Source organism: Microplitis mediator, chromosome 8 (assembly GCF_029852145.1).
Source record: "Microplitis mediator isolate UGA2020A chromosome 8, iyMicMedi2.1, whole genome shotgun sequence".
In the NCBI taxonomy this organism is placed as follows: domain Eukaryota; kingdom Metazoa; phylum Arthropoda; class Insecta; order Hymenoptera; family Braconidae; genus Microplitis; species Microplitis mediator.
This window is the reverse complement of record NC_079976.1, coordinates 4668119-4679631: the sequence shown is the minus strand read 5'-3', so window position 1 is coordinate 4679631 and position 11513 is coordinate 4668119. Positions and strand designations below refer to the sequence as shown.

The 11513-nt window shown below is 27.5% G+C and overlaps 1 protein-coding gene across 1 annotated transcript; it reads left to right on the top strand.

Moving 5' to 3' along the window:
• The first annotated feature begins 2791 nt into the window (after positions 1-2791).
• Positions 2792-8721, top strand: LOC130673233 (DDB1- and CUL4-associated factor 11). The gene is made up of 9 exons (XM_057478190.1): positions 2792-3228; positions 3290-3407; positions 4276-4528; positions 4603-4749; positions 4819-5003; positions 5914-6256; positions 6506-6661; positions 7031-7137; positions 8428-8721. Exons 1-9 carry the CDS (start codon positions 3164-3166, stop codon positions 8524-8526), a joined length of 1473 nt encoding a protein of 490 aa, XP_057334173.1. The 5' UTR covers positions 2792-3163; the 3' UTR covers positions 8527-8721.
• Positions 8722-11513: the final 2792 nt, after the last annotated feature.

The window sequence follows — 11513 nt, the reverse complement described above, 5'->3', positions numbered from 1 at the left end:
CAATTGAAGAATTCATAATTGTACATTGAGTAATTAAACAACATGTATGCATACACGCTATTAATGAATTTTAATTCATCTGATTGAGCAATTACTTATAAGACGTTCAATAATACTCACATTACACGATGCATAATATCAATTTACGAATGAATAAATTTATGAGATGAAAATCTTCTTTTATTTATTTTTTATTGAATCGCGTGTAAAATTGTTTTAACGCCTGTTTACAAAGATTCACTCATCAACTCTCAGAAGAATTTATTATTCCCCCTTATTAGTTTATTTCCCAATTAAAATATTTTCAAATTTCCAAGCATATTCGCGAATAAGCATTCAAATCCAAACTTCTGTCCTACCCGTTTCGGTAGATCAATTGGAAACTTTCAAATTGGACAATCACCAAAAAAAAGTAAGTCAAATTTAAAGTTTTATTAATAGAAAATTTTTAACAACTCTTTTTTACAGATCAAAAAAGTAGAACCACAAGAATCAAAATTTAGTATACCCATCACGCAAGAAATAGAAATAGGATAAGATTGTCCATAAGAGATAAAAAAGCTAACGGCCAGCAACCCCAGAATTCTAATGAGCATAAGTAACCACTCAGCGGCAACGATATCACGGTACCAAAATTATAACCTACATAAACTAAAGCTGCAAATTTACTTCGCTCTAAAGGTGGCACCCAGTGTGCGAGCATTGAATGCATCGCAGGAAACGTCACACCCTCAGTAAATCCTTCAGCAATTCGTACTGCTAAAAATGGACCAAGACGCCTTTATAATTTTAATCTACATATCCTTTATAAAATACCTCTTAAATAACGTTGTCCATAAGAGAATAAACAACCAAAATGTTCAGTTCAGAGGAAAAGCGGAATGAACACGAGGTTAAAGACCAAAACCAAAATAAGATACAACGAGTCCAAAAAGTCATTCAAGTTTTAAAATTTTATCCCCTTTGACTAAACAATAAATCGTATATTTTAGTTTATGTAGTAGAGACTCTTCTTTATTGTTTATTAAAATAACATGTTGAGAGTAATGCACTACCTCAAACGCTCCACGTTTATAAGTCCAAGTTCGATTTTAAAGAAAAATTATTAATGGAAATATTGACAATAAATATTGATGCCATAGTATATTATAGGATATACTATATAACCATCAACTAGGTCCCAATCACTCGACTAAATAACCGAGAATTACTCGAGCCTGAAGAATTGCTCCTAAGTTTGAATATAACAGTTCTAAAATAAGTTTCTTACCAGGGACACTACAACAGGGAGGCGCGATCTCGTGGCGAGCACCGAACTACTTCCACTGCTGCTGTCTATAGCACCAGTGACTTCCTTCTTTTACATATATATCTTTACTCCCAAGTTATTTTTCTCTTTGTTTAATCAACTTTTTTTTTTTTAGTTGGAGTATAAGAAAATTTTTTCGTTTAAAGAATAGTACTTATTCCGAGAAACTTTATTTTCTTCAAACAAAAAATGCAATATTGCTTAAAAAAACTAACACATCTTCCTTAAAAAAAATATCTCTTATATTTAGGAAAAAAAACTCTTGAAGCAAGTAAAATTTTTTTTTGTTTCACCATAAAAATATGTTGACTTGAGGAAAAAAAATTTTTAATTCAAGATAATAATTTACTAGGTACGAGAACATTTTAATTTTCTGAATCGTTAAAAGAAAATTCTTGTATCAAGATTATTTTTCTTGGTTCATGTGGACTGTATTATTTTGTGAAAAAAAAAGTTGCAGGAAGTGAAATAAAGCCGAAAGAGTAAAATAATATTAAAATTAACTATAATAATCATGTTCACTAGTCCAATTACCCAATCATCCCCGAATTCTAGTCCGAGGTAATACTCTTTTCAGGCATTAACGTCCCTATATGGAAGGTAAAGGTAGACAAATATTTTACAGGTAACTCTACTGCTACTCCATATTTGCATGCTTTTATATACAATTTTCTGCTTTTTACAGAAAATACAAGCGCGACAGTATGAATAATAACTATTCCCTGATAGCCACACTCTGAATATAATTGTTTAGCAAGTTCTACAGTGAAACATTCACGGCTAACTTAACGACAAGTTTCTGGCAAGCCTTGGCTGGATAATACTTGCGTGCAAGTTGATGCAAATCTACTGCCGTCATCTGAATGTAATTTGACAGAAAAACTTGCCATCAATTTGAAGTGAAACTTTCAATCAACTTAACGTCATTGTCTGACAGTAACACTTGTAGTCATATTGAATTCAAGTTACAGACAATTTACTGTCAACTTAAAGGTAACTGCTTGCTCTCCAACACTTTCCTTTATTATATTAGCTTCAGAACACGGCCGTAGCTTGAAGTTAACTTGTGGATAAAGTGGTTATCAGGGTGTTGGCTACAGGTTACCGCCAACTTTCTGAAAAAGTTGGAAGCAGGTTTCTGATAAAATTGAAGGCAACTTTTCGTCAACTCATGGAATTGCCAATTTTCTACACTAACTTTCTTAGAAAGTTGCCATCAACTTATGGAAACGCCAATTTTCGCGGTCAATTTGGCGACAGGTGCGGCAGTAGTTTATCGCCAGGTTGCCGCCAACTTAAATCAAGGTGTCCTACCCTCCAGACATAATAAACCGGTTGCTATCAGCAGCAAAAAAAGGGAATCCCAAAAATATAATATATCAAACCATCCAGTTGATGATAAACTAGAAACTTATATTTGCATCTGAAAATAAAACATATTTTGTACCTCGATCATCTTCTTAATAAATGCGTCATAGCAATAAGTCAGTAGCTATCAGCTGGTACTCGTTGTTTATCATCATATCAACGTCAAAGTGTAAAAAATATATAATTGCAATTGGACATTTTGTTTTATCATATCAGTGTCAGACAATAATATGCGATATATACATCAATACACTTTAGTTGTTATTTGATATTATATATATTTGTAAATATTTAGTTGTTATCACCATCAAACTTATAAATAATAATTAAATGTACATATATATGTGTAAATGTATATATCATCACGTGTTTGTGTATAATGTTTATGTGTAACTATACATTAGAATATGTCGCAATAGTAAATGATAATTGTCGACACTCGAGTGTCTAGATTACATGAGAAATTATTATTTTGCTTGTCATTGAATGATGGATCTTACATCTAGACCACACATGAGTATATTAAGGACACTGCAATTACTTATACAGAGGTCAATATTTTAAATAATTACATCTAATTAATTATTCAATTATTTATATTTTTATTTTCAGAGGGGGCTGGGATAACACTAGAGTTGATGATAATAATTACCGTGCTGAGGCATCATCAACATCTTCAAATGCTTTACCTAAAATAGCTACCACTCCTTTGAGCACAGTAACACTTGAAGTAAATTCATACTTTTTTTTTTAATTTCTAAATATTTCAGAAAAAAAATTAACAGAGAATTAGACAGCAGTAAGAGAAAAAATTATCATGAAAATAATTTTCGGAGTTTTTTTTCAAATCAATTATAAAAGAAAAAAAAGTAAAAATATGCACACATGTAGAAAATTTAAAAATTTTATTTTTTTTATAAAATTTGAATGGTAACAAAAATTTATGAAATTTATGAAACTGTCATTAAAATATTCCAGTATAAAATTTAAAAATTATGAATGTGAAAGTAGCGGACGTGAGAATTTATAAATTTTAAGTTTGAAAAAAGTGCGCGTACTAATTTTCTAATTTTCTAAGTACGCATTTTTGAATTTTATTATATTTACTTATTTCAAAATTTCAAAAATTACTAATTGTCAGCTACTTCACACTCATAAAATTACAGCACTTGAATATTTTTAATTATGGATGACAATTTAAAAAAAAATTTAATTATTTTACAGTAAATTTAATTTGGCTTAATTGTTTTTTTTATAATTAAATCGTTACGTATAATTTACGATCCTGCAGTTAGTAGACAATGAGAAAAAAAAAATTAATAATATGCGCACGTAGAAAATCAAAAAAACTACAGGTGTAAGTTATCAAAATATTTTTTTTTACATAATACATCTTTTTAAACAAAATCAAAAAATTATTAGGCGTCGGCTAACTATAAGTGTGAATGAAGCAGGCATCAGACAAATTTTTAATAAATTTTATTTTTTTAACTATTAATTTTATTTATTTATAATTCTAAAATTGTCTGATGTCTGCTACATTCTTACTCATGGCTAACTCCTGTACTGTCTATAATTTCTATAAATTTTTTTCACAGAATAATGAAATAAATTTGACAACAAAACGCGCAAGTGGTTATATAGATCCAGAAAACGAACACATTAATAATAAATCAGTGACATGTATGATAAAAAAACGTGAAATAGGTCCGGCATTTAATGCTGGTCAAAAATGTCGGATAAATAGTAATTTTTTACCTAATCGTATGATACCTGTTGCTAAATATAATAGCCGCGCGTTTTGTGGATCATATTCCGTTGATGGAAAACTTCTTGTTACTGCCAGTCAAGGTAAAACATTTTATTTAATAAATTTATTTTACTGATACATTCAATGCAATTCAATTTTTTTATTTTATTCACAGACAATTCATTACGTATCTACAATACCCAAGACGGAGAGTTCCACGAATACAAAAAAATATTTGCACAGAATGTATCTTGGAGTATATTAGATACTGCATTTAGTCCAGACGGCAATTATATCGCTTATTCCAGTTGGTCCGATGCCTGTAAGTTGATTGGAGTTAATTCAGTCCTTGGTATGGAGGTTGAAGAATGATGGCTTTTTTTATTTTTAGTGTACCTTTGTTCAATTTACGGCGATTCCAGTGTCCAAGAAGCTTTGCCTCTGGCCCCAACGGACTTGGGAAGATTTTGTGTATTTTCTTTAGTCTTTTCCAGTGACGGCAGAGAAATTCTTGGAGCAGCCAATGATGGCTGTCTTTATATTTATGACCGTGAATGTCATCAGCCTGCTATCAAAGTTTGTTTTTATTTTTATTAAACTTGACTTTAAAAACTGTCAGATAAAATTACGTATATCCCAAGTAGAGAGACAACTTTAAGATGTCTTTTAAAAGGACAAGACAAATTTTTTTTCGTCTCAAAGCCAAGTTTTTTTTTATTAATAAGACATACAGATGTCGGTCCTAGAAGTCAGGAAACTTGTCATCTTTTTAACGTCCAAAAAATTAATGTCAATTAAAAAATCATTTAGATGACATTTGACAATTTTTATAATTTACTTTTTGCTGTCATTTGTGTCAGTCTTTTAATCAGATAATTTTTCGGTGACAAATTTCTGATTATTTTGTCATCTTATTGGTCTCCTTTATCTGTAAGTCAAAAAACAGCCTCAAAACTGTAATCTTATAGATGTCATAAAGCCAAGTGTGTTACTTAGGAAGTAGCACAGAGACAACTTTAAGATGTCATACAGATGTCTTTGAAAAAGTCAAGACAAATTTTTTTTTCTATAGATAAGACATACAGATGTCCTAGAAGTCATAAGAAATTTGTCTTCTTTTTGACGTCCGAAAAAGTCATGTCAATTAAAAAATCATTTAGATGACATTTGAAAATTTTGTAATTTACTTTTTGCCGTCACTTGGATCAAGTTTTTAATCAGATATTTTTTCGGTGACAAAAATTTCTGATTATTTTGTCATCTCATTGATCCCTTTTATCTGTAAGTCAAAAAACAGCCTCAAAATTTCTATCTTATAAATGTCGTGGCTACCCGATTGATAAAATTCGAATAAAACAAAATAAAAATCAATTTTTTTTCATCTGAAAATTTCACGACCAAGATCTCACATTAAAAAAATTAATACGCGACCTAATAATTAATAAGTTTGGTCTCAAATATTAATATATTATTATATTAATTACAGATTAAAGGACACGCAGATGATGTAAATGCAGTAGCATTTGCTGATAATACATCACAAATATTATACAGCGGCGGTGATGACGGATTGTGCAAGGTTTGGGACAGAAGGACCTTGAATGAAGTAAATCCACATCCGGTCGGTGTACTCGCTGGTCATATGGACGGAATAACGTTCATAGATCCACGAGGTGATGGAAGATATTTATTGACAAACAGTAAAGATCAGTCAATAAAACTGTGGGACGTTCGCGCATTCTCGAGTAAGGACGCCCAAGTAAATACTCGGAAAGCTGTTGCTAATCAGGACTGGGATTATCGATGGCATACTCACGTACCCAAACAACGTAATTTATTTTCCTATATATATATATATATAATTTATTCATATTAAAAGCCTGGGAATATATTTTTACATTACAGTAACTCGCAATAAATTTATTTAGGTCATTTTTCTATTTAGCATAAATATTTATCTGAAATTTATATATTGACATTTACGAGAATCAAGAACTTTTAAATAATCACCGAGCTATTGAGTTTAATGATATGTTTTTATTATTTCATTCATATATTTCATTAATGTTTCAAAATAGTGTACACGTCAACGTCACTATTGGAGGGCGATACGAGTATTATGACATATAGAGGACACATGGTTGTACAAACGTTGATTCGTTGTCATTTTTCACCAGCTGCAACAACTGGACAGAGATATATTTACACTGGTTGTGGTCATGGTAGAATTGTCAGTAAGTAAATGATTGATTTTAAATTTTATAATTTATTGAATATAATTTACCGCTAATTACAATCTGCTAACTCCCATTTTATTAAATAATTATTCAAACCTTCAATTTTTAATTATCAAAATGATTAATAATTATTGTTATTAAAAGTATTGCGTAAATCTAATCACCTGGAATTTAATGTGAAATTTTTATAAGTCATTGCGAAGTTATGGTGCATTGATATGGAGTTATAATGAAGTTATATGAAACTATCGCGTGATTACCAAGTCAATGTCCAGATTTCACAACTCATAAAATTTAGTTCATTCAAAGATTATTGTTATTATTATTGTATTTATAATTGAAATGAATTATTTTATTTCTTTTTAGTTTACGATCTTCTGACCGGAAGTATTGTCAGAACACTTGAAGGACATGAAGGATGTGTTAGAGATGTCAGTTGGCATCCGTATCATCAAGAAATTATTTCCGCTTCTGTAAGTTTTGTTAAATTTAAATATTTCAGTTATTTTATTATTATTATAATTATTTTTTTTATTATATGTATATATATTACACACAACAATAGAATTAAAATTTTGTTTAATTGTTCGAAATATATTTATAATAATTATATAATTATGTTATTGTCAGATTTTCATTTTTTTAAATTAACAATTGTAAATTTATCTAATTGTAGCAGAGTAAAAAATTACTAGTTGGTATCAGATCGGAAGGATCTTGAAAGGCAATAACTAGTAAAAAAAAGAAAATTGAAATTTACTGAACAAAAAATTAACATGGAAAATTTGGCTGATAGTTTTTATAACTTTCAAGTAAAATTTTATTTGCCAAACTTTCAAATTCAAATTGAATAAAATGATCGATTTAAATTTAAATCTTTTAAAAATTACCGCGAGCAAAACAATTATTTTAACTTTTACAAAAACACAATACTGCAACTATTCAAAAATTATCTATGAAATAACTGTGGTATTCATTTAATTTAATAAAAAAAAACATTTTTTTAAATGTTGAATTCAAAAATTATAAAATAATTTTTTTTTTCTTTTAATTATTTTTACGTTTTTTTCAAAATTATTCTAAGCAGTGTTACGTTCTGGGTTTAATTATTATTATATTTATTTAAATAAAAATTTTTAAATTTCTTTTGGTGATATATAATAAAACTTTGGTCACTCTGATGAAGAAAAATTATTCAACAGAGTAACTACAGCAGATAAGCGATTCCCGGAACACCGTCGAGGCCCGTAGTCTAAGTTCATGACGAGGCATGAGACCCGGGCCTCGATGACGTTCTCTAGGGTAACCGGAGATGCGACGTTAGACGATTTATAATTTTATAATTTTTTGTACTGGATCTGTGGAGACAGAACAGTCAGCTGACGAACATCTAAAATTGACCTCGGTCCGGTGACTGACTGACTCAACCTTTAATTTTATTAATTAAAATATACCTAAATTTATTTAATTTGGTGTACCATTTATTATATAACCCCAATCAAATATTGTAAAAATTCTTAATCACTAATAATCAACGACGGAAACGCCTGGGGTCGATTGATACCCTAATGATGTCAAACCTGAACATTTAAATTAATAATATAAAATTATTTATATTCTTAATTAATCTGGGGTAATATCCCAGAATGTAACAGCAGCAAAAACTTTCCAAAGAAATTTTTTAATTTAAATCAGCCATTAATTAAATAATTAAAATTTCCGCTACTGCGAAAAATTAAGAATAAAAAATTTTTTTTTTACAGTGGGATGGAGTAATAGGTTGTTGGCGTTATTTCTCACAAGATTCATGGTCAGGAACCAATGATTCAGAATGGAGTGATTCTTGCGATTCAAATTGTTGAAAACCCGATTGACTTTTCGTTTAAAATTAAATATTTTTATTTTTATGGTAACGGATAAGTTCTAACGGCCTGCTTATAAGTTTTTATAATTACTATTATTATCATTATAACTATTGATACCTTTATAAAATAATTACCAATCTTCTATCTTATAATTAAACATTCATTAAAATAAATATTTTATTTTAAATCACAGCTACTACATACTATTTCGTTTTTATTAATTAACTAATTAGTGTATTCTAAGTAAACAATTAAGCGATAAAAATAACTAAAATAATACTTGAGCTCCTTATATATGAAGCCACATAAAGGATTGTCCCAATTCGTTTAACCTAGAGAGTTAAACTTCACTTCGAAACCTTATTTAGCATTACGTACATCATTATTACTTTTTTTTTTTTCTTCACATGTTACTATAACACTTACTTATGAAGTCATCAAGTAATATGTCCACAGATTTGAATAAAAATAATAATTATCACCTTATAATAATATTTTCTTCGCTTGTTAATTACATCACAGTAATGACAAGTTAATAACTATAAAGATCAAGTGATATTTTTATTTATAAAAATTAATTTATTCAAATAATTTCAAGTCACGATACATATACTCAAGTATTTATTAAATTTATATAAATTTTAATTACTTAATTAATCAAAAGATGATTCAAAATTCTGATCTGTGATTAAATTATCGTAATTATTATTTTTATTTTCAATTAATCATCATTTAAATCCCTAATTAAATTGTACAGTATCAAAATATCGGTGCCAATGTCACTGAAAATTACATATAGATATATCGTATATTAATTACATTAAATTTAACAGATATTTAAATAACTTATTTCTGCAATTACTAAATATGACCAATCACGTGTAATTATCTCCAAGGTAGCCCATGTTATGTACTTACAGTTCTAATCCATACATTCTCTCCCCATCTCTTTAGTTAAATAAATTTAAATGTGCAAATTGTGAAATAGCTCACGTGATTAATAAACAGAAAATATTTAAACCGAATAATTTTCTAAGGTAGTTTTAGTAATACTTATTAAATGTCGGAATAAATTAATAATATCAAGTGATGATAACTGCTAGTATTTATTTATAATTTATTCTGGAAATTTTACAACCCGTTGAATAATATCAGCCGTTGCATTTAAATGTATGACTAATGGTAGGAAAAATATCAAATTAATTATTTATGTTTGTTTTCATGATTTAATTTTTTTTTGTTACATATTTCTCAATCGTTTATTGAGAGTTACTGCTCTGGTAAATAATTATTAATAAATTCATTATTTGTAAACGGGTTATATATTTTATGATGGAAATTGATCGTAAAATTAGCCATGGTGTTATATAATTTAATTAAATAGATCTATTGTGACATTTATTTATTGCAAATGTCCCCATTACCGTGACGTAATTTTAGGAAAATTTTAATTAAATCCGTTTTCAATGGACTGGAAATTATTCATTCAATATTTTAATTTGTTAACGAATAGACATATGTTTGCATCATATCTTTTTTATCATAACTCATAAATTTCAAAAAAATATCATTTAAAAAATATTTATTTTCCCGCCATTTTTTCAAAAAATTATTCTTTGAAATCCTTTTAAAATTTTTTTAAATTTTTATTGACAAAAAATTTAATAACAAAATTTTTTTGAAACCGGAAGTCAAATATTCCCTTAAATGAAATCTTATAAATTTTCAATTATAAAAAAATTTGAGAAATTTAATTTTTTGAATAAAAATTAATTATTCTTTTTATAAAAATTTATTTCAAAAACCCGCAATCAATAAGTTCGATATTTAAATATATTTTATTAATTTTTTTAAACATTTTTATAATTACTCATCAGTTATCATTAATTAATTCATTAACTTGACACACTTTCCTACAAAATTATATAAAAAATTACAAATTACTCATCAAATATTTATTTACAAACTCCAATAAAATTAAAAAAAAATAATTTTCTTTAATAAAATAAAATATTGAGTTCAATAAATAATCATATTTACCAAATCTCAAAAAATATATAAAATAATTAAATTCAAATATCAAAATTAAGTAAACAATTCATAAGATGATGTTAGCCGACATTCAATAATTTTTGGATTTTTTTCAAAACGATGAATTATAAAAACAAATATTTGAAAAAACATCACCTATAGTTGTTTAAATTTTCTACATGTGCATTTTTTTATTTTTTTTAATTGTCATTTGTCTGCTAATTTTACGATCATCAAATAATTACTCGATCTAATTAAATTAAATTATCGCTCCGTTTACTCAAAGCTTTAAATTTTTTCTCAGAAAAAAAAAATCAAAGATAAATCTACTAGATTTCTTGAGTATAAACAAACATATATATATAAATTAACCACATATTTATTATTTAAAATAATTATCATATAATAAACTGAAGATAATTCTATTGTCATATAAATTTGAATAATGATTAATTATCATTACGTCATAAGTGATAGAAACAGCGTAAAGTCAGACAATAAAAGTATATCATTAAAAAAAAAAACAATTTTATATATATATATCAATATAATTTATATAGACAATCGATCGTTATCACTTTTACCATCATACAAACATAAAACAATGGCATTTAAAAATATTTATCAATGAGTTATTGACAAATCAAGGCGATTACAATTACATATGTACTTGTATTAACTAATTACCGATATATAAATCTAATAATAATTACGTAATTCAAATGATATAACAAAGAAGATGTAGAAATTAATGGTAATAATTTATTACTTGATTATAAAAGACATCGGCGTTATTAGACAGTATTGATGACACGATGACCGACACAAGTAAGAGATAGTTTTTACTATACTGCCAATGCGTGAGTATAAATATTTTTAAATCCTTGTAAGGAAAATTAACAATCAGACGTCTTGAGTCAAGGTCATAATTGCATGCATTGCAAGATTAATGC